This window comes from Tasmannia lanceolata, unplaced genomic scaffold (genome assembly GCF_043159265.1).
Source record: "Tasmannia lanceolata isolate RefF3 unplaced genomic scaffold, GAP_Taslan_0.1 ptg000007l, whole genome shotgun sequence".
NCBI lineage: Eukaryota > Viridiplantae > Streptophyta > Magnoliopsida > Canellales > Winteraceae > Tasmannia > Tasmannia lanceolata.
This window is the reverse complement of record NW_027518684.1, coordinates 1,104,045-1,128,194: the sequence shown is the minus strand read 5'-3', so window position 1 is coordinate 1,128,194 and position 24,150 is coordinate 1,104,045. Positions and strand designations below refer to the sequence as shown.

The 24,150-nt window shown below is 37.0% G+C and overlaps 2 protein-coding genes across 3 annotated transcripts in view; both read left to right on the top strand.

The window, feature by feature from the left end:
- Nucleotides 1-50: 50 nt before the first annotated feature.
- On the top strand, nt 51-20,705 carry LOC143881344 (ARM repeat superfamily protein). 2 transcript variants are annotated; one of them, XM_077384360.1, is made up of 21 exons: nt 52-395; nt 2,129-2,301; nt 5,937-6,107; nt 7,901-8,011; nt 8,129-8,206; nt 8,440-8,633; nt 8,717-8,777; nt 10,385-10,459; nt 11,061-11,138; nt 11,656-11,718; nt 11,824-11,907; nt 11,996-12,174; nt 14,222-14,261; nt 14,359-14,502; nt 15,255-15,374; nt 15,471-15,689; nt 16,970-17,146; nt 17,605-18,289; nt 18,466-18,662; nt 19,055-19,190; nt 20,306-20,705. In XM_077384360.1, the coding sequence occupies exons 1-21, from the start codon at nt 251-253 to the stop codon at nt 20,458-20,460; spliced, it is 3,285 nt and encodes a 1,094-aa protein (XP_077240475.1). In that variant the 5' UTR covers nt 52-250; the 3' UTR covers nt 20,461-20,705. The 2 variants fall into 2 exon arrangements, with proteins under 2 accessions (XP_077240476.1, XP_077240475.1); XM_077384361.1 differs by lacking the exon at nt 11,061-11,138 and having other exon boundaries at nt 51-395.
- Nucleotides 20,706-23,839: 3,134 nt separating this feature from the next.
- The window catches only part of SMC5 (structural maintenance of chromosomes 5), a 55,961-nt gene continuing 55,650 nt past the window's right edge, over nt 23,840-24,150 (top strand). Inside the window, exon 1 of the mRNA XM_077384359.1 lies at nt 23,840-24,061. Coding sequence (XP_077240474.1) covers nt 23,940-24,061 — 122 coding nt within the window. The 5' untranslated portion in view covers nt 23,840-23,939. The remainder of the gene's footprint in view (nt 24,062-24,150) is intronic.

Here is a 24,150-nt window from a genome sequence, read left to right as displayed (position 1 = left end):
AGGAAATAAGTAGGGAAGAATATATCATTTCCCTCGTTGTTGTTGTTATTTTCTTTTCCTTTTCCCGGCCAAGTCCGCTTGTACGCTCGTTTCTTTCCAAAGTCCAAACATGCTTCTCGTGATTTCAGGGTTGTTTTGGTCATTTCGTTTCTAAAAAGTTTTAGGGCAAGCCAATTTCTTCCCGCCATGCCTTCTACTTCTCCCGTTTGATTTATTCATTTTCGTCCTCTCTCCCAAAAAGAATCGAAAAATGGAAACCCTAGCTTCTGAAATCGCCCAGCTTCTGAACCAGACCCTTAGCCCTGACAAGACCTCAGTCTGGTCTGCGACCGAAGCTCTCGATCGCTTCTCTCACCTCCCCAAATTTCCTCTCTCCCTAATCTCCATTGCCACAGGTATACTTCTTCTTTTTTCTGTATTTCTTGTTCTTTATTTTTACCTCGTCTTCTTCTTGATTTTATGATTACTCTTTGTTTGATTTAGCTTGTGTACGATCGGTTGGTGTTAGTTTTAGGAATTTCAGTGCCTAGATGGCTCCCACTAGAGTGGAATAAATTTGTTTGGATTTTGAATATATCAGATCTGATCATGGTAGAACACTGTTATATCAAAACAGAAAATAGAGAAGAAGAAGAAGATAGAGAAAGAGGAAAACAGGTCCAATGTGCCAATAGCCATACGCACCTACACTATATAGAATTGTAAAAGAGCAAGCGGGAAAAGAAATCAACATAATAGGAAACATGAAAAAGGAAACCTATTGCAATAGAAACGTATTCCTAAGGAAAATAATCTAAATAAGGAAAACTGATTCTCACATTCCCCCGCCCTTAATTTCAACCTTGTCCTCAAGGTTTATTACTAATATTGTCTCGAAATTTCTGGTGCACTGGGAAGGCATCATGCTACTTTTGCACTAGCTTTTCCAGACGATGATTGCCCACTAGTTTTTCCATATGATAATGGCCAATTGTAGCCACACTTCTTCCACCCTTATCCTCATCCTCTTCGTCGGGATCGCTCGCTGGCTCAATCATCAACAACTGTTTTTGTCCGCAACGGTGACCCTTATGCCATTTCTCATCACAGTTCTTACATAGCCCCTTTGTCGTTCGGTCCTTGAGTTCCTCTTCCATCAATCGCCTCACATTCACGTTGCGCCCTGTGGATTCGATGCGACCTTCTCGAAGCAGATCAAGGGGTCGACTAGTAAAGCTTTCGTATGAATGTCAACTATCTTCATTGAGTCTTTCCTCCTGCAATCACGTATAAGAGATAGCCGTCGTCATCGTGCAAGGATGATATGTCTTAACTTCCCATCTAATGTCTGGTTGGAGCCCTGCTACAAACGTCCCAACCAATTGGGGCTCTAACTAGTATTGAGCTCATTTGGAGAGTTGTTCGAAGCGGCCCTGATACTCTAAGACAATTGTCGTTTGTCTTATTTTTGCTAGCTCGCCATGGATGTATTCGTACCCAGATGGGCCAAAATGAACCAATAAACCCTCCATGAACTCCTTCCAAGTACGAACTCCATGGCAGGCTTCTTCAAACCAATCATAGCATAGGGTAGCTTCTCCCTCAAGATTGATAGAAGCAATTGCGACCCTAAGATCCTCCATTGTCTGATGTAATCAGAAATATCGCTCTGCTCGAGACACCTTACCATTCGGATCGCTACTATCCTATCGCGGAAACTCTATTTTAATGTGAGGAAAATTTTGATCTTAATCAATATAAGTTTCGCCTCCAAGATTATCTTGTTCATTGATTCAACGATCTTGGAAGTTTGTAGTGCCTTGTTCAGGCCAATCCTTATGCACAACAGTAGATTCAGACACAAGATTAGGTCTCTCTCAGGTGGCCACGACCTTTGAAGGATGGGGATTTTGAGAGAGGAATTCTCTAACACATCATAGAATTTATATGTTTTATGTATATGTGTCTGTATATATGTAAATACATGTACACACACACATATATTGCGTAATGTTGACTGCTGTTCTTCTTTATTGGTTAGTCATCCTGCTAGTGGCAAACTATTTTTGGCCAGAATATGTACTTTTTTTATACTTTGACAAAAAAGATTTTCTTATTCTTATGTTTGGTTTCTCTTGTTTCTTTGAAGGCGGTGATAATCTTGGGCAAAGAATAGCTGCTGCAACTTATCTAAAGAACTTCACCCGGCGTTGTATTGAGGGTGATACCTTTTCTCCAAAAGTTCATCATGAGTTCAGGAATGAGCTTGTGCAAGCTTTGCTTCAAGTTGAACCGGCTGTTCTCAAAGTTTTAGTTGAAGCTGTATGCATTGTGCTTTGGATCTTTTTTTTGTTTTTTTGTGTTGTATCTTTATTGCAATGAAAAGGTGAAAGCAGTAACCAATTAGCATTATATATTTGTCTTCCTTATATTGTCTCTCTTTGTCTAGGAATTTTAGTTTAGGGATTTTGAAAGGACTCCTTGAAAGATTGATACTTCCATGTTCACAACATGTAGATATGTGAAAACTCTGCATGAATTTTCTTTATTGGATTTTGGATGCTCTCACTCAATAGGATTGTATTCTATATTATTATGTTGGCATACAACATGATGGATTTGTTGCAAGTTTTTCTTGAAAGGTCGAGCGACGTGTAAACAACATGGGTGTACACAAGGCAAGATCTACTATGGACGCTATGACACCAGTGTGTGATGATAATATTATACAGTCTTCAAAATCAAGAATCGATATGCTACTTGAAATGTTTTTTTTTTCCAACAACCCTCTGAATAAAGAATCAAGTAAAGCTGTATTTTTTTGTATGATTAAAACTGAATTACTGTTGTGATTTTGTGAGTTCAAGTTTGGATGATATCTTGTATCTCCAAATACAAATATAAAACCATGAATCCTCAAAATCAGTAAATAATGTGATGCAAGACGATCGACGTAAAAAACTGTTACTTGCTCTGGTAGCAAGTCTGATGACAGACCGATAAAAGAAAGGCAACTTATGTCTGCTAAATTTAATCACGGATGGGGGGTTTAGCGCAGGTTCTTTTAAGTGGCGTGATTTTAGAATATAGGGAATTAGGTTTGGGAATATGGGTGAAAAGAATGAGTGAAGCTAGGGTTTTCGATCCTAAAATATGTAATTGTATTGGGAAAATATTATTACTAGGTTTAGGGTTGATTTATTGGTGTGCAGACCATATGCCGGGAATGTGTGTCAGCGTGCAAGGGTTTTGGGTAAGATTAAGGGACGCGGGGATTAGATTGAGATGAGATGCGTAAAAAAAAGAAAAATTAGGGTTTTGAGGTTTTATGCAACGGGAACAAATATCTCTGCTTCTTAGGCATATTGTTTTTGTCGACGAAACCAAGAAAAGAAGAGTTGAAATAAGAGAAATCTAGATTTCAAAGAACGAAAAAAATAAAATACTTATCTCAAGGCATCCTACCAATAATTTTCTTTGGCTTCTCATCAAAGACGAAGTATGTTTCTTAGAATCACACAAGTAATACCCTAGGCATCACAAACAGAGCCTTGAACATGAAGGCTTCACACCCACAATTTTGCATAGCAGCAAAGAACAATCATTTTCATCCATCCATCCATCCATGACATCTATATTTCATCATCATTATTTAATAAAAGAAAAGTGTTCTGAGGCTTACAATATATTAGAAAAAGAAGAGAACTAGAAAATTCTAAAACCTTAAATGAAAACCTAGTAATTTTGGACTAAAATACCCTCGAATAACTTAGAACTTGCTCCCCACTTAAAATTCCCGCAATACATGTGTGGGGCTTATTTAAGACACTCATAACTCGGAAAAAATGAAGTAATTTTGATGGGATAAGAATGATAGAAAAGAAATTGGTGGGATAAGATTATCTACCCCTATTATAAATTAAGTGACTTAAAAGACACCTAAAAATTAAAATTTAGACCTTAGGATGATCCGCATTATACTACTCCACTTAAAAGACTTGTCACCATCATGTATGATAGTCAGGATTATTAGTGGGAGTTCGTCAAATGTGATCCTCACACATGTTGCAAACGCTTGTCATTTCCAATTAATTTTGTACTTCCAATCATGGTATTAAATTTCGACTGAAATCCGAAATTTCCGACCGAAATTTCAGATTTCGGTGAGGAACGAAACTGAAACGTACAGAAATCAAAATTCCCAAAATTTACCAAATTTCGTTCGAAAATTCGTAAATTTCGGGAATTTCGTCGAAATTTATAATAAAACATTAATTTTTTATTTCGTTAAAGAATTTCGATTGAAATTACCGAAATTTCTCCCAAAAAAAACCGGATTTCACGCGTTTAATACGAAATTTCGCCCGAAATTTCAGGATTTTTGCTGAAATTTCGGTTTCGGATAAGTCTGAAATTTTAGCCGAAACCGAAATTTAAAACCATGCTTCCAATGCATAATAAGCATTGGGAGTTTGTTGCGTCTCAACATCCTTTGGAGTTATCTGAAGCTCCTTTTGTCTCTGTCGACCGACTTTTCTTTTCCAGACTTGTTTAATAAAGATCGCCTCCGTCTTTATCCTTGTGTAATCCATATCAACTACATATCATCAGAGCCAGCTTTGTATGATGATAGTGGCTTGGGTCCGTTGTTCTAATTCCGTGCACTCCATGGAAGGTATCATGGATTTTTTTTCCGGCTCGAAGTCCTGACACTGCAACCTGTGGTTCTCCAAGGCTAGAGGACGTGCTTGAAAATATTGGTGAATACGATCCACACGATCAAGGTGGGACAACAACCCTTCAAATTTGGAGCTTAAGCCTTCCAATAACTCAATTATTTGATCAGGATTGCATTTAGACGACATGTTTCCAGCCTGAGCTCTGATACCATATTTGATGCAAGACGATTGAAGGAATGACCACTACTTCTCTCTGATATTGAACTGACGTAGAATGAATCTATGGAAGAGATTATGTCTGTTGATTTTAATCACGGATTGAGGAGTTTAGGATAGGTTCTTGAAGGTGCTTGAGTTTCTAAAAAATTGGGAAATCTGGATGATTTAGGAATATGAGAAAATATGTTTGAGAATAAGGGAGGAAAGGATGGGTGAAAACTAGGATTTTGGATGCTAAAATGTGATTAGATTGGAAAAAAATTTCTACTAGGTTTTTGGTAGGTTTAGAAGGGTTCAGATGTATACCGGAAGTACTAATGAAACAATATACTTATCTCAAGGCATCCCATGAAGAGTTTTGTTTAGCATCTCACCGAAGAAGCTTTGGGATCTCTCGAAAGGAGAAGAAAATTATGCTAGAATCGCACTAGCAATCTCGAAGCTCCAGACATCCAGACATATGCCGGAAAGTAATAACATTACAATATACTTATATAAGGAACCCCACCAAGAGTTTTCTTTAACATCTCATCGAAGAAGCTTTGACATTTCTCGAAAGAAGAAGAGAATTATGCTACTAGCAATCCCAAAGTCACACCAACGGAACCCTAGGTGTCACATCAAGGGATTAAGGCCTCGCAACTTGAAAAAGTAGACTTTGCATCCATGATTTGCTAGAAAGCCTTGAGACACAATATATATATGTATGTATGTATGTATGTATACACACACATATACACACTCAACTCAATACACACACACACACACAACTTAAATTTGGACCTTAGGTTGAATGGTCAGTTGGGTCGCCATCATGTTTCTTCTACTATTCGTATTTCTAATGACAAGCATCTGTTCTTCACTTGTGGTTGTTTTTTTCATTCTGTCTGCTCAGTCTTTCATGTTTAACCAGTTCATCTAAAATCTGGAAGTTCCTTTAATTTGTGGATTTGCATGTTTTTGTTGTATTATAGGGCTAAGTACATACATAAGATGATTCTCAAAGAAGTAAACAAGTTCATAACATATTTTGCTCGTGTATGTGGTATTTGTCTGCAGTTCCGAGTTATTGTTGTTGCTGACTTTGTAAAGGAGAATTCATGGCCGGAATTTTTACCTGAACTGCGATCAGTTATTCAAAACAGCAATATTTTAAATGAAGGTTCACATTATCAATGTAAAACCATAAATGCCCTTACAGTTCTTCAAACGATTATCAAACCCTTCCAGGTATGTATTTTTTTCTGTCCGAACTTTTAATACGCATTCTTAGTGTTTATTTAGTTGGGGACAATTTTCTGCTGTTCAGTAAGTCCGCTCCGTGCAATTGCTGAGTGACTGGATATAATTTATTGTGTCAACTTAAATATGTTTATTTGTCAAACTGACATATTTGAGACTGTGAAACGACCAGTTACTCCAAAAGGTTAAGCTGTTGGAGAAGGCGGTACTTAATCTTTTATACTCTAACACTCCTCCTCACGTGTGGCCCTGCGTTTTTATGGTTGGCCTACACGTGGCAAATGTGGCCCCTCTTTTTGGGTTGACTTTGCATGTGGACTTTTTAATATCAGGGAGTTTTGAGATTTGAACACAGGACCTGGGTCTCTGATACCATGTGAAACTGCCAGTTACTCCAAAAGCTTAAGCTTTTGGAGAAGGCGTTATTTAATCTTTTATGCTCTAACCGAGACATTTCAGTGAGTATGTGTTAGTGCGATTTTCTATACTTATTAGGTGGGCTAACCGCTAACCCTATTTACAGCCTGTCTTGGAGATTCCCCAAGGCTTTCGACGAGGTTTGCTAGGTACTAATTTCTTTGGTGCAGGCTACTAGTTTCCTGTCAACCTTGATGATGACTGTGACTTTTGCTGTTTCTTGTCACTAGGGTTGTCCCTCTTTCCTTTTTTGAAATGCCAATCCCCCTTTCGTCCCTTGTTAAAGAACTAGAAGTATGGAAGAGTCCCCATTCCCATGTCTTTGAATTTCTATGTTATTATTTCCATTCAATTTTGCAGGAATAATTCTGAAGTCACATGTTGTTATAATAAACTTACATCTTTTATCTAAAATATCTAGGCAAACATATAATTTGGGTAAACGGTAAGTTCTTACTGTAATGCTTAGGGTTCTTCTAGAGGCAGAAGTTAGAACAGTGTTTGTCTGTGCAATTTGAAATTAGTTACTTCTTTTTTTCGAAATTAGTTACTTCTTTTGGTGACATTGGTCCAATCCTTTCAAAAGTGCACATTAAATTGTCTCAAATCTAAGTCCTGTAATTTGTCAAACCTACATTTTCGAGAAGATATAGTCATTATGCACTAGTTTAATTTTCTAAACTTCATAGATGTGTTAACCCTGTTTACAACCTTTCTTGCAACCCTATACATTCCTGTGACTTTGAATTTCTATGATATTGATTCCATTCGGTTTTGCAGCAATAATTCTGAAACCAGATGTTCTGAGGAGAAACATAAATCTATACTAAAAATATATGGTTTCAGATGTTCTGAGGAGAAACTTAAATCTATACTAAAAATATATAGGCAAAAATATAAAATAGCAATGCTGTCTTTAAGGTAAACTGTAACTGCCTATTGCAATGCATAGGAGAATAGAAGTCTTCCAGGTCTACCTGTAACTATTGTTATTGTGCATTTTGGAGTTGATTACTTTCCCGGTGGCATTGTCCAATCCTATGAAAGGCATACATTACACTAGTCTCAAATCTGATTCCCGGATTAAAGCTATTATGTTCTGATCTCTTCTGTTGGCTTTGCGTTAATTTAAATTGTGTAATATCTAATATGTATGAAAGGCCACAATTCTGCTTCTCTCAGAGATCAGGTACGTAAGTTTTAATACTTACAAACTCCACGATGTTATGCTTGAGGAAAATATATCTTTTTAGTATTTTCTTGTGATGCATCTTTTAATATTTCTCATATTTTTGTAGTATTTTCTAGTAATGTACATTTAATATTTCTCATAGTTGTTGGTTTCTCTATTTGCGAATTTTCAGTACTTCTTGAATCCAAAACTTGCAAAGGAGCCCGTTCCACAACAGTTGGAGCTAATAGCGAAAGATATTCTTGTACCTTTGCTAGCTGCATTCCATCATTTACTTGAGAAGGTTGAGTGAGTTAACTTCTTTTTATATACAGTTCTTCTCTATTAGACCAATTTTTCTTTTTCTTTTTTTGAACGATAAGAGAAGACAATCTAGTGTTATTCATGGTGCACCAAACAGGCTTTATCGTTCCAAGGAAGAGGGGATGCAGAAATTGAGAGAGCCCTGCTTATCATATGCAAGTGCATATATTTTTCCGTAAGTTATAGTTATTTTTATTTTAGCAATGCTCGTTCTCTGGAATTAATTATTTGTTAGTTTCTGTTACACTTATTAGCTATTTGCTCTCAACCATGGGAAATTAATGAGAATGTGTACAATTATAATGAGATATTGCGATTACTGCCCAATTCTCTGTTGTGTTTACACATCTGTTACTCTGTTACATTTGGTGCTTCATTTTGAACATTTACCAGAAGTTAGTTTTGCAGGTGCGATCACATATGCCATCAGCTTTAATCCTTCTTTTGCCTTCATTTTGTCGAGATCTTATTGTGATTATGGACTCATTGAATTTGGATCCTGCGATTCCTGAAGATGGGCATTTACTGAGGCTAAAGGCTGGGAAGAGGGGCTTGCTCATATTTTCTGCTTTGGTCACTCGACACCGGAAGTATTATGACAAGTAATATACTGGATAAATTTTGGTCATGTTGTATTTGGTTTGTCTTTCTGTATCAACATTGTTTTTCATATCCCCTGCCTTAGGTTGATGCCAAACATCGTAACTTGTGCTTTCAAAATCGTCAAGCAAAGCCCTAATGTCAGTGTAAGTATTTTACACCTGTATTCTATTCGATACCAGTAATCATTATGTAACTCCTAGATGAATACTACATCTTCATGATATATGTGTGTGTGTGTGTGTGTGTGTGTGCGATGGACGCTTATATATATATATATATATATAGGATTTGCTAGCATCCATCACAAAAGGCATTTCACGGATGGTCTGTTGCATGTGAGAGCAGCCATACAGGCTCACTTTTCAGCAGATTTTGTCTTCATTCATGAGGTGGCTGCTGTCACATGCAACAGACCATCCACGAAATGCTTTTGAGATGGACGCTAGCAAATCCCATATATATATATATATATATATATATATATATAGAGAGAGAGAGAGAGAGAGAGAGAGAGAGAGAGAGAGAGAGAGATTATATGGTGGCCGACCTGAAGTACGGTCAAGGTGGTATGTTAGACGTACCACCCTTGATGTTTGATCCAACAGCAGCCTCTTAAAAAGTGGGCTGTTGTTGGATCAAGGGTGGTACGGGGTACCGTTTTGCGGTACTTGACGGTGGCAGCCATACATGCTCACTTTTCAGCAGATTTTGTCTTTATTCAAGAGGTGGCTGTTGTCACATACAACAGACCATCCGCGAAATGCATTTTGCGATTTTACAAGATTTCCACCGAAACGGAAATCTTTCAGTTTCCATGCTGACCGAAACCGGAATTTAATACCTCGTTCACATGAAGTGTGCCTTACGGGAAGATTGAAGATCAGTTGGCTGGTGTTCATACAGAAGTGCTGATACAATCCAATTTTGAGTTAGTTTTCGGCCAGCTGCCTGCTTCAGGAGAGATCGTTGAGACTTGAGATATGTCACAGTGTAGCCCTGTAGGAGTCATTCTTGTCAGTATTACATAAATGAAAGTAATGAAAAGTCACGAAGGGGGAATTTGTGTCACTTGTTTGAAACGAAAAGCCTAGATGGTTTGGTGATTGTTGTGGTGTGCCTGATAAACTATGAACTTGCTTGGTTGAAGGCGCGTAGAGCCGATCATTCCCTGAGATAGCAATGAATACTCAGCAAAGACTATGGTTATTCACTCAAATAACTGCATTAGGTCCAAAGATATAACATTCTTTTATGCTTTATGTGCATGAGGTTTTGAGCTAATTTTTTGGAGTTATTTTTGAATTTTGCTTGGGAGAATCACAACCTTAACAATGAATTGCCTTTTAGTACATTACATATGCTGCACACAACAAGCTGAAAAGGCTGTTGTAAATAAGATATGTGGTACACATTCCAACGAGAAAACATGTGTGTTCTTCTATATGTGGATCTTATGAAATACATGGATGATGGTCTGTACTCTGTACTGAAAGTTTTGAAAACTTGATTGATACTAATTGAGTTTCCGGACATTCTAGCATTTTAACTGTTTAAGAAACCTGATTTATGCATTGCATTACTTTAATTCTTTGCCTAGTCGATCTTTGTGAATTTTATTTTTTTTTCATTTAAAAAAAGTTGATAAACCTGCTCTATGTCTGAAAGTTGCACTACATTAGCTCGTTTTCACCTCAATCATCATGCAAAATTCTGCCTATCCATGATATTCTAAATATTGGTGTTCCTGCAGAATCTGGGTTTCTTGTCGGAAAGGATTGTTTCGTTAGCTTTTGATGTTATTTCACATGTTTTAGAGACCGGCCCTGTAAGTTCTTCTCCTTCTTTAGTTTCATATTCAGAAACCTCTTTTACTGGGGCTTGTTTGTCATTCTTCCATGCGATTTTCCTCCTGTACTTTTCAAAGCCTGACTAAATTTATGTGTCTACATGCAACAATGGTTTAACCACTTGCATCAAGTGGGTCTATCTGCTTTATTCTTTTTTTTTTGTAGTTCTTTTTTCAAAATATCACGTTTTTATTGTGACATTTTGATAAAAGGTCAAAATCCCGAAATAATCCCGAGATTTTAAAAATCTACCGATATTTTTATTTTTATAATAAAATATCGCGATATTTTCCCGATATTTTTTACAATAATTTTATTTTATATTTTTTCTTAAATTTTATATATTTATATATTTATTAAATAATTATATTTTTATCGTTTTTTCCTGATATAAACCTGAAAAAATAAAAAAAATGTAATATATCCTGAGATTTTCCCTTGCTGAGAAATTCCTGAGAACGATATTTGTGACATAGGTCAGGATCCTGACCACTGAGTCTGAGTGTTTTCAGCGGGATAGGTGTGTTATTAGTTTTCCTTCGATTCTTTGACCATTTCTTCTTCTGAAAATACTTTCAGGGATGGAGATTAGTTTCACCGAATTTTTCTTTGTTGCTGGAGTCTGCAATCTTCCCCGCATTAGTAATGAACCATAAGGTGAGTTATCTTATATTTTCACTAATGCAATGAGGATATTACTCTCCACCGTTATCGGAAGAATGAAAATTATGTTAAGGAAATCATTATAAAAGATCAGCTTGAAGATAACACAGGAAGGCATGCGAGACTTAATAATTATAAATCTTACTAGCTCATCCCCTATGATGGCTAGAAAATCTTGAACTCCATTTCATCTATGGCCTGGGAAGAGTGGCCTGATTTCTTTTTGTCCTGATTACTTAAATTGGACCTGTGTACTTGTATATGTACTGCACAAACATATGGGAAAGGGACTCGATGCCAGCCAAACTCTGAAATTGATTTGCCATAGTTTTTAGTTTTGAAGTGCAGCTTAAGTTTGTGAACTTGGATGTTTCTTTCGTTTAGCATCAAGTACTTTGACAATGAGTTTTAGTTTTGAAGTGCTGCTTAGGTTTGTGAGCCTGGATGTTTCTTTTAGTATTGCTAGTTATACTGGGGCATAAGTTCTGATACTGTTCATTATTCTGTAAAGGATATTTCAGAATGGGAAGACGATGCAGATGAGTACATTCGGAAGAATCTTCCATCTGATCTTGTATGCGGCTTCGTCATACATATCCTATTCTCTTTTTATTTTCCCTTTTTTTTTTTTTACATTTTAACAGCTTTTGTTGTTCACTGAGATTATTTCCCCTTGCAGGATGAAATTTCTGGATGGAATGAAGACTTGTTTACGGCAAGGAAAAGTGCACTGAATTTACTTGGTGTCATTTCACTGTCAAAGGTCAATTTTCTGTTAATAACTATGCTCTCTAAAACAAGTCTGAAGTCAAAGAGTTCTTGCCAAATATATTTCTTTTTCGTTTTTGCAGGGGCCTCCAGTGGTGTCATCTAGTAATACTTCTGCAGCTTCTGCAAAACGCAAGAAAAGTGAGAGAAATAAGGGAAAACAGCTACACAGCTCCGTTGGGGAGTTGTCAGTGATACCATTTTTGTCCAAGTTCCCAATTCCCTCAGATGTTACCATGATCCCATCAAAGACTTCAAAGGAGTAAGAATTGGCTGGGTCATATGAGAACTACCCATTGCAATAACAGTTAAAATGTTAATTTGAAAAACTGGGAAGTAACCTTGCTTTTTGTTTCTATTTATATCACGGATAATTGAGACCATTGTTATGCTTCACAACTATATCTTGACAAGTTCATAATACCTGGTTATTCTTGTACCTCCAATCTACAACTAATGAAAAGATTCATCTCTTCCCCACTCTGTCTCTTCTCCTATCTCTTCCCCTTTCTTTCTCCATTATACGATTCAAGTAGTCGTTAACTACTTATATGGTTTCAGAGCAGGCAAGCTCGTGTCACAAGGGTACAATCTAATTTCTGAAAGAGGTCTCTCTCTCTCTCTCATCTTGTCACTTTTCGGAAAATCTCACCCCTTGAAACTTCCGTCTTCTTTTCTCCATCTTCCGTCTATGCTTTTATTTACTTCTTCCACTTTTTTATAATTTTTGAAATCTTATTCTCCCTTTCAATAAGTCATTTTGTTCTTTTCTTCAACTCTTGTTTTTCTCTCTCAAACTCTACTATTCTGCTTCCTTGCTTTCTTTTCTTGCTACTATGCATCTCACTTGAGGCTGACATTACTACAGTAGCACTCAATTTAACTCTTACTATAAAAGAAGGCCCACTCCTTGCAACTTATGTGAAGGTGTAACTTATCACCTCAAATTAACAATAGGTACATTAACGCCCTTCCCTTCTTTTTCGTCTTCTTCATTCAAATTCAACAAAAAACCAAATCCCTTCTTCCACTCAATTTAGGGCTTCTTGACCTCTTCATTTTAGGGGCTTTAGACATTATAGAGTTCATGCCCTGAGCAGTGGTAACTATGATCATCTTGTTGTCTCCACTTGTATCGAGTGATAAGTACTTGAACAACAAAGACAATGGAGGTATCATGTGGCCTTATGAGAGGTATTGTACTTGTCAGGGCATACATAAATAAACCTTAATTGCTCAAGCAGTGAAGATAGATGAACTATCTACATTTACACAGGAGTGCCTAATGACAAGTGGGTTGAGGCCATACAAAAAGGAATGAATGCTCTATGCAGGTATGATGTCTGGGATGTTGTAGCCAGGTCTACAGATATGAACATAGTGGGGGTGCAAATGGGTGCATAAAATGAAGCAGAAGCCTAATGGCATTATAGATTGGTATAAGAATAAACCGATAGCCAAGGGGTCCAACCAACAACAGAGCCTTTATTCCAAGGAAACTTTTCGCTCAATTGTCAATGCAATCACAATGAGACTTATTCTAGATCTGACCTTTGGATGGTATATTAGTCAGATTGCCCTACAATATTGTCACGGAAACAGAAACGTTTCAGTTTCGGTGCAAATCCTGTAAAATGAAGGAAACGTATGAAAACATATGCAAATGATGGAATTTGAAGATGAAACTTTAGGAAAGGCTTGAATAAGCACAAATACGCACTTAGAAATCATTATATAAGCAAGGCAATCATCCATAATGGTTTAAAAACTTCAAACACCTAATGACATGCAATGCTGCTCATGCCAAACAATTTAGTACCTGCCAAATTTCACATGTAATTTATATAAATATTTATAAATAATTCATGCATCACATATTGCATTCACAAAGGGTCTATGAAGTAACCAACATTTCCATTTGATTGACAAGATGATTGTGTTCAGGGAAACACATCAGCTTGAGGGGGGAGCGTTAGATAAGAATAAGTGTATGGCTCACGGTTTGGTGAGCTACCCTTCAATAAGGGTATTTTAGACATATAGTTCAAACATGTATGTATGCTATTGTATCTCTCGTGTACAATTGATGAAATGCTTCATCTCTTCCCAACAACTATTCTTCTCTTATCTCTTCTCCTTTCTTTCTCCATTATGTCATTCAAATGTTCTTTACTATTCTTGTCTTTTTAGTTGTGAATAATCAATGTTCAATGTTATCTTGATTCTTGAATACCTTTTATTTGAAATTTCTCCACTTAATACAAGTTTTTGGTCAGTTTTTTCATTGGACTTCCGCTTTATCTTGGCAGTTACTATGGGGTTCTCTTGGCATATGGGGCCCTTCAAGATGTACGCAGATTTGATGTGATTTAGTCAGTAAATCAATTCTAAGTCTAAGACTAGTATGGGTAACAATTCTTTTTCTGATTAGTTTAGGTTTTTACAGTTCTTAAAAGAGAGAAATCCTGAATACATGGCAACTTTGGTTCGGAGTCGGGTTCTACCGTTGTATTTTCCATCACCCTCTCTGCCTTACTTGGTTGCCACTGCAAACTGGGTACTTGGAGAACTTGCATCCTGTCTCCCTCAAGTAAGATGTCTCCTACATATTTTCTCTTTTTATTCATTTCTATCATTTAATCCTAGTTGCTTCTGTGTGAGTACCATTGTGTGTGTTTTCAGGATGATTTGGCCATTTGTAGACATTCCAAAGCATTTTAGTATTTGGTAATTTTAAGAAACCTAGGACCACTTTGAGTTCCCTTACATCAATGCTTTTCTGTTTCTTTTGGCAGTAAACACCCTTCCAACAATATGTCAAGAGATTGTGGACCATATTTGTTGTGCATGTCATATTAATCATACTATTCTAGGAGTTACCGTCATCCTTGTCATGCCAAGTAGTTCAAAATTGATTTACTGTTTAAGCAAAGCGATGTTGCAAGTATCACATTCCATTTGTGGTCAACTGTAGCGTATGTCACAAATATCTCCGATATTTTCAAAAAATAGCAATTTTATCTCGATATTTTGACAAAACGACAAATCCCATATTAATCCCGAGAATTTAAAAAATATTGTGATATTTTCATTTGCCGTGATAATATCACGATATTTTATATTTTATTCTTAATGTGTATATTTTTTATTTATTTGAGTAATTTTATTTTGTCGTTTTTTTGGATATAAACCCAAAAAAAAAAAAAAATCTATCCTGAGATTTTCCCTTGCTGAGAAATTCCCGAGAATGATATTTGTGAGACTGTAGGAATGGTGAATATCATGGCATAACATGCATGCACTTATCCGCACAATTTCTCTAACTTCAATCTTATGTTTCAGGAGATGAGTGCAGATATATATTGTTCATTATTGAAGGCACTGGCCATGTCAGATATAGGTGATATTTCTTGTTATCCCGTCCGTGCTTCTGCTGCTGGGGCGATTGCAGAACTACTTGAAGTAAGGGTGACCGAATCAAAGTTGTAAAAACTAACGAACTTAAAATATTAACTGCCTTTTTTAACTTTTAGCTAGTATTATTTATTTTCTTTGCAGAATGACTACCTGCCACCTGAATGGTTGACCCTCTTGCAAGTCCTGGTTAATAGGACATGCAGTGAAGATGAAAATGAGTCCTCTCTTCTATTTCAGCTTCTATCTACTGTGGTGGAGGTCGGTGATGAAAAGGTGGCCGTTCATATTCCAGAAATTGTATCAACCTTGGCTGTGGCTATTTCTAAGCATATACCTCCTATTCCAGACCCATGGCCTCAGGTATTTTATGTGTTTCACATTCTAGTAGGTTGTCCTCCTTGAATTTTTTAATTGGAATGCTGGTGTAATGGTTTTGTATCTTAGCGTTTTGTTTCATGTGCTTCACATGTTTTCCTTGGAAAAAATAGGTGCAGACGTCATATACTTACTCCTTAAATAAGACCCCCTGGTCATCAAAATCATAGCTGTCAAACTCTTACGGAGTCGTAAGAGTCGACTCCCGAGTCGATTCGAGTCGTTGGGCTTTCGAGGTGAGTTGCATGGGTGACTCGTAGATTGTCAAACTCTTACGAGTCGTACGAGTCAACTCCCGAGTCGAGTTGAGTAGCTGGGCTTTCGAGGTGAGTCGCATGGGTGACTTGCCTCCGTTGAAGACTCGTTCGAGTCGTCTGGTGACTCAAACAAGTCATTGGGAGTCGACTCGAAAAAATAAGACTTACGAGTCGAGTCGAGCCGCTGGGCTTGGGCCTTCTTGTTTTGATGGTTGGAAACTTGGAAGTTGGAACTTAGAACTTAATTATTTTTGTGCACGCAAGTTACAAGTATATAGTTATTTATATTTTTGGCTTAGTGCTTTATCTATGTGCTATTGGGTTTTTTTTTTTTCATGCTTCATCTTTTGATTTATAATTATATATATATATATATATATATATATATATATATATATATATATATATATATATATTTTTTTTTTTTTTTCAAATAAATTTATGTTCTTGTCAAAAACTCTTACGAGTCACGAGTTGAGTCATGAGTCAAGTCGAGTCGACTCGAAAAAATAAGACTTACGAGTCGAGTCGAGCCGCTGGGCTTGGGCCTTCTTGTTTTGATGGTTGGGAAGTTGGAACGTAGAACTTAATTATTTTTGTGCACGCAAGTTACAAGTGTATAGTTATTTATATTTTTGGCTTAGTGCTTTATCTATGTGCTATTGGGTTATGTTTTTTTCATGCTTCATCTTTTGATTTATAATTATATATATTTTTTCAAATAAATTAATGTTCTTGTCAAAAACTCTTACGAGTCACGAGTCGAGTCATGAGTCATAAATTAAGAAATCAGGTCACGAGTTGACAATTATGATGAAAATTGTGTCAGAAAAAAGGAGGGGTTAAATGTTATTAGAAATGGCACTGAGAAGTGGGAACTAACGACATAGGAGTTTGTGTGCTAATTATAGTTTCAGCTTTTTAAAAGGAATTATGATTTCAGATCAGTTTCGATGTTGTGGATTTGCCTCTGGATCCTAATGATAAACTGACACTTTTCTATATTAGGTTGTAGAGCGGGGCTTTGCGGCATTAGCATCAATGGCCGAAACTTGGGAGGACTATTTGTCAGATGAAGTGAAGGAGAACAAATCGAGCCAAGAGTGGAGATCTGGTTGGGCTACCATTGCTAGAACATTTTCTGGCCTCTTGCAACAGGCTTGGCTCCCAGCCATGCAGCCAATGGTGTGTGCATGCCTATGTCACGAATATCTCTGATACTTCCAAAATATAGTAATTTTATCGCGATATTTTGATAAAACGACAAAATATCGAAATAATCCCGAGAATTTAAAATATATAGTGATATTTTCATTTACCATGATATTTTTACGGTATTTTAACTATATTTTTATTTTATAAATTTTCTTAATTTATATATATTTCTAATATATTTTATTTTTATTGTTTTTTCCTGATAAAAACCTGAAAAAATGAAACAAATTTAATCCATCCCAAAAATTTTCCCTTGCCGAGAAATCCCCAAGAACAATATTTGTGACTGTCATGCGCCATCTGCATATCTTAAAAATCTTCATTACTCCAAAGAATTAAAACAGGTCTGTGTAATTATTGTATCTGCCAAATGTCTGGCATTTTGGCTTAGACTGATATTTTATTTTTCTAATTGTGACGATGATTAGGATGAAGATGTTTCTAGTAAATTGCCCCCTCCATCTTGCATAAATGAGGCTTCAGCTTTGCTCGGGTCTATTATGAGATTCATTATTGAAACAGACACAGTTCTAGAGCCGGGGATTGCAGATTTGTTAGTAGTTTGGGCTGACCTAGTTGCGGACTGGGATGCTTGGGAAGAAATGGAGGACTTAGCAATCTTTGATTCTATCCAGGAAGTTGTAAATTTACATAAAAAATGCGAGTTAAAGGATTTCTTTGTAAGAAGGGTGCCATTACCACCTGCCCCACCTATTTCACAATGTTCCATTGTTGAAGGCATCGCTTCTTTTGTCACTGAGGCCATTTCAGCATACCCATCTGCAACTTGGAGGGCTTGCTCATGTGCACATTTATTACTTCATGTTCCAGAGTTCTCATTTGAAACAGAAAATGTCAAGGAGTCATTGGTGATAGCTTTTACCCGGGCAGCATTTTCTCGTTTCAGACAGATTAGGAGCAAGCCTGTTGGATTGTGGAAGCCTCTGCTGCTGGTTATTTCATCATGTTATTTGTATTATCCTGATAATGTTGAAAATATTTTGAATAAGGATGAGGACGGAGGTCTCACAATTTGGGCACGTGCACTGGCATATATTTCCAGTAGCTCTTTCGAACAAGCTTTGTCGTTGGAGTCTGAGATCAAGTTAGCTGGTGAGTTTTCTTGCATGATGTTTTTCTCAGTTAAATTGTTAGATTAACTGTTCAATCACTGTTGTTGGGTTCCTTTATGGTTTCTCATTTTATGAAAACCCAAGGGCCTTATTGGAACCTTTCTTGTTTGACCAATAAAAATAGCATTTGTAATGATTGCTCCGTAATGCTAGCAGTGATGACACTGACAAAGGTGGTTGAACGGTTTCTGGGGTCCACTTCAGACATTGGAAGTGGAGTTTTGCGGGAGTGCTTAGTCTCACTAATAGAGGCATTAATACGTCTGAAAGAAGTACAGGAAGAAGATGATGAGGATGATGGTACAAAAAATGATGATGATGGATATGAAGATGAAGAAACTGATGACGATGAGGTATGGGAGTGCTAATTTCTTATATAATATTTTTTTTGATTATTATCATTCTTAAAAATTGCTTATTTCTTGTTCAACAGTTTTGTGAATAAGCAAACCAATCCGCAATTACGGTTACAAAAGTGATTGTCGCACTGGCTGTTGTAGATGTTCTGATTTAAGTATTATTAGACCCGGCATGACCAAGGATTTAAATGTCGATTTTGGCCACAACTGAAACTGAAAAATTCGGTTTCGACCAAAATCATGTAAAATTCGGAAAAGCAATTTCGGTGGAAATTTTTAAAATTTAAAACTATGGGCATGAGTACCACCTTTCTTTCTAATATACTCTAGTATTTATGAAGAAAAAGATGACATAGGAGTTGTTGCACACCTTTGGGTTGACTTAGGATTCTGAGGATGATGTACATGAAGAAACGGAAGAGGAGTTTTTGGAGAGATATGCGAAAGCAGCTGAGGCTTTGGACAGCAAGATGATTGCCGAAGAAGGGGATGTGGAAGATCAAGACCAGGAGCTTGAATTAGGTAAGCTAGTAATGCTATGCACTTCATTTCTTCCTTTCATCTTTCAAATTGAGCAAATGGCTTGGCCATTAAAAAAAATTGAGCAAATGGCTTGGCTATTAATTCACCATCTTGATGGGTTTGTGTCTTGCGTTGCTGGTCATAGCTATGCCTTTTATTTTCAGAATGAAAGCTGTGGAAAAGATAACAACATACAGCTAACATTTTTTTTTAATGCTTTTGGAGTTCAAAATTCACATTAACAAATCAGAAATCGAACAAACTTCTATATCATGTATACATGATTCCACTCATTATTAAAATTGGCAAGAGCTTTATCTTGAACTAAGGCCAGTCTTTCTTATTTGATAATGGGTGGGAATTAGGATGTACCTGTCATTATCTATAGAACTTCCAAACTTCAAATTTAAACATTATCTAAAATTGATACATTTTCTTTAATCCAAGTGGAAGGCTGATATTTATTTCATTTCATTCAGTGAAAAGAACTGTAACAGTGAGTAAATCATCAATATATCCCACCCATGTGCACTTGGCCCAGGTTGTTTTCTCATTATTCAAAGTTTCCAAGTTCTCCGCCCCATATTTCGAATCAACATTTATAGCTTTGTTTTCATAATGATTCTCTATATTTCTTGAAGTTGATGCTCAGTAGCAAATTCTTACTCCAGTCATTGTTTCTCCATAGATGTCTCCGTTCAAAACACTATTTGCCTCCATTACTTTTGTGATTAGAATCGGTAGATCCTCCTCTGGCAGGGATGATGTAAAAACATGTGGATTAGAAAAGGCTTGTGGGACCTGACTGCCATTTCCCTTGAGGCGCTGTTTGGATTGCTGGAATTTTATGGAAAAGTTTGGAAAGGAAAAATATGTCTAAAATTTCCTACTATATTTTACACGAAAAAAAAGCTAACTTGAACGAACCCTATTCAATTTTTATTTGGAGGGACCTTCAATTTATGATGATATTCCTCTAAATCAACCGTAATCATAACATTTCCCGTAAAATCATAGAAAGAAAATTTTCATATTTTTTATTGCAATCCAAACAGGTGGTTTTAACAACGGCTGAATTATCTAATTCTGTTATTATTATTGTGGTTGGAATGTAGGTGCCTTGGATGAAGTTGATCAGGAAAGAGCTGCACTCTCCTTGATAGAGAGATACCACCAAGTTCTTGTACATGGGCAGGTATTACCACCTCAGCTCATCACAGGTTTCATAAACACCTTTCCCCTATATGGTTCATTCTTTCAGGCTCTTTGAGAATCATATTCAATATATTTGTATATTTCAATTTGTTTTACTTTGTAACATTATATAAACTGCCAAATTCAAATTGTATTCTACTGTACTCCTTTTCCTTGAGCTCCACTCGCCTTTTTTTTTTTTTTTTTTAAGTGAGGCTTTAGTATATCATTCTCTTGTTTCTCTTGTGAGTGGCTATGTATTTAATTGAATACCTGTTGCAGCTTATATGGAGAAATGATGTCTGCACTCCCTTCTTTTAATTATGGTTCCCCTCTTTATTTGATTAGCTATTGAAGGTTGGTTCATTTCCTTTGATTGATCCAAACCGTCCACTTGATAAGCCGGTTGGATCTCTTATGGGCAATAACTCACGCCTATGGTCTGGTCCAATCGTAACATCTGATGACATACATTTTCTGAGGAAGAATGACATAGGCATGGTTCGCATTCAACGGCAAAAAGTGATAAAAGTGCACATTATTAGATACTAGGATTGGGGCCATAGAAAGATCCAAAGCTAGCTTTTCAGATGAACGGTTCAGATCAATCAAAAGCGGAGCCCACTATACTAGTTGGCGTGCCTCATTGTATACCAATGAGGTTGCACCTATTTTGAGAACGGCATTAATTGAAGATTTTTTTTTTTTTTTTTTGGGGGGGGGGGGGGGGGGGGGGGGCTAAGATGGTGTTTGGCAGACCCTACCAGTTCATTAATGAAAGAAAAAGAATTTACATTCTAGTATATATGGCCTTATGGCTGTCTAGGGATATGTTGAGAGTAGGGAGATATTGGAAAGAGGAATGTCTTGTCCTTTGCAAGGGCAATCAATCTTTGATAGAAATTATGCCACTGCATTAGCTTCTCCCAAGTGTAGGTAACTCTCCATGACACAAAGATGTACAATGCTCCATTTAAGGAGTTTGAAATTGAGTGGCCAAACGCAGAACAATGATGCGGGGGGGCTAAGATGGTGTTTGGCAGACCCTACCAGTTCATTAATGAAAGAAAAAGAATTTACATTCTAGTATATATGGCCTTATGGCTGTCTAGGGATATGTTGAGAGTAGGGAGATATTGGAAAGAGGAATGTCTTGTCCTTTGCAAGGGCAATCAATCTTTGATAGAAATTATGCCACTGCATTAGCTTCTCCCAAGTGTAGGTAACTCTCCATGACACAAAGATGTACAATGCTCCATTTAAGGAGTTTGAAATTGAGTGGCCAAACGCAGAACAATGATGCAGAAACTATAAAAAAGTTTTACATTGACAAGCTTACACATAAGATCAATCTCCCATCACAACAACAATCGCAATTGCTTGTCTTACAAATAAATTTTGGATACTGATATTTGTACTACTATGTCTTAATGATGACCCGAACTCATCTTATATTTTATTATGAGAACATATATGGTGGCAGACCGTGAGATTATAAAGGGCAGAGAGAGAGAGAGAAAACCATCTCTCCCTTGGGATTTTAATCCAAGAGAAAGCCCTCTTGTTGACTTTTCCTTGGTTCAAACCAAGGCAACAGGTTTTGTCTCTACCCGCCTTTTATAATCTCACGGTCGGGGATATAATTTCTCTTTTATTATTTATGCAGTTGTCCAAAGCTATTACAAATCCCAAAAAGCTCTAGGCAGCCAATTGAAAAGGAAAGGACAATGTGAGGTTGTATCATTATCCAAACATGGTAATGCACATATCAGTAACTTAAATTTTATACATATTTATTCGAAGGGAAAGACAGTACCACCGACCAACAAAGAAAGGTTTTACCTGTGGTCAAAATATATGTAAAAATAGGCTTCGCAAGCAAGATATCATTTACATATAAGACCAAAATGGTAAAAGGGGTTGAGGTTTTGTATCTCAACCTTGAGGTTGAAGGTTCAATCCTAGCTTACATACAAAAGAAAATATATATGTCGAAACTGTAAATATAATGACGGTAAAGGCCGGTCAAAATCGAAAGATTCGTCGATGGAGGCTTTAGCAATGGATTACTGGCAGTCCATGAACCGCTGCTAAATGTGGCGATGGTAAATTCTTTACCGTGGATATACTGTCCCCGTAAAAGTTTTGTTTGAACTTTTCTCAATATTATATCATTTTCAGCAGAAGAGACAAAAGTTGTGGTAAGTGCTGCAAAAGCGGGAGGAAATATCATTTTCCCTTTTAAAATATCTATTTATAATTTGGGATTTGCTAGGCAATTTCTCCGAAAGCCATTTCAGGGCTCACTTTTGCATGGATAACAGCCACATAGGATCAATTTTGGCAGATCTTGTCATATTCATTTAATTCTTGCAAAAGTCAGCCACAAGATGGCTTTCCGCGAAATTTCACAGCATATCCCAATCTGTTTGACATAGAATTTGCATCTAGTTTTTTCTTCTTCTGTAATATCTAATGTTTTCTTGCTTTGCCCCTAATAAAACGTACAAGTAACCTCTCCAAAATCAAAATTGCACGGTAAATAAATTAAGCAAACCTAGAAAATAAAAAAAAAAGCCCACTCGAACAAGACAGTAGTGGAAATGCATCCGAATAAGTCCACTAATCCCGTATTCCAACTTCCAAGTCATAGCTTTGCTCACTATTTGGCTCAGAATTGTCTCTGAAGGGAATTTACTGGGAACTTGGGAAGATCCTCTATGGGGATATTTTAATTAATTTTTTTTTGTTAATTTCAAGTTTTGATCGCGGAAAAAATCTTAAAAATAAAACACATAAAAATATAATATTTCTAAAAAAAAAAATCAGGCCAACAAATTATCACGATATATTAGTAACATTTTGGCAGGCACCCACACATGCAATAAGGAGCGGAGGCACATAGAGCATGAGGGGGGCCACGGCCCCCCAATGACTTGCAAAATCTCTTTTATGGTTTTTAGCTGTATATGCATTCTAAGCTAGTTTAGTGGCCATGGCCCCCCCCCCATGACCAATGACGGCAAGTGTAAATTAGTTTGGCCCCCCAAGTGTAAATTCCTAGCTCCGCCCCTGCATGCAATATGATGCGCGAAAGTACAAGGGTTACATTTGGAGTCAATTTTTAGGAATTAGGTTGAGCTTTTACCTTAAAATCTAGTCGGGTTCAAGTTGATTCCAATTTATTTTTGACCTGACCCAACTTGCACCCATTAGCCGTGCCCCCATTTAACTGGTTTTCTTGCCATCCTCCTTGGGATTATATTATGCACCCCCTTTTACGCTTTTTGATGTCAAATCACGTTACCAAGGGGCGCATAATCCTACAGGGGGTGAAAAAATCATCTCCATTTAAGAGAGGAAGCCGAGGGAAAGGAATATAAAATTGTAAAGGGGCCCCATGGGTAAGAGTGGGCCGAATGTGTGAATCCAAGGAGGCGAATTTATCATCTCCCTTGCAAAAAACACCCACATTAAATATGGAGCGTCAGGGAGACCTTTGCCTTTGGGCCAGATTTCCTTGCCTTTTTCTCGCGCGGGAAAACCACGAGTGTTATGGAGCATGTATCTAGGGTTTTGCAGAAGCCCCAGATTCCCACCACCACCAACCATCGAGGAAACTTCAAATTTCCGGCAATGGCTCAGCGTGCAGCAAAACGCCCCAAGCTCGAAGTTAGGTATTCTGCTCCCACTTTCTTTCTAGGGTTTTTTACTCTGCAACAATTGTCTCTCCCCGCTTTCAATAACGTTTTCTCATCTCACTTCC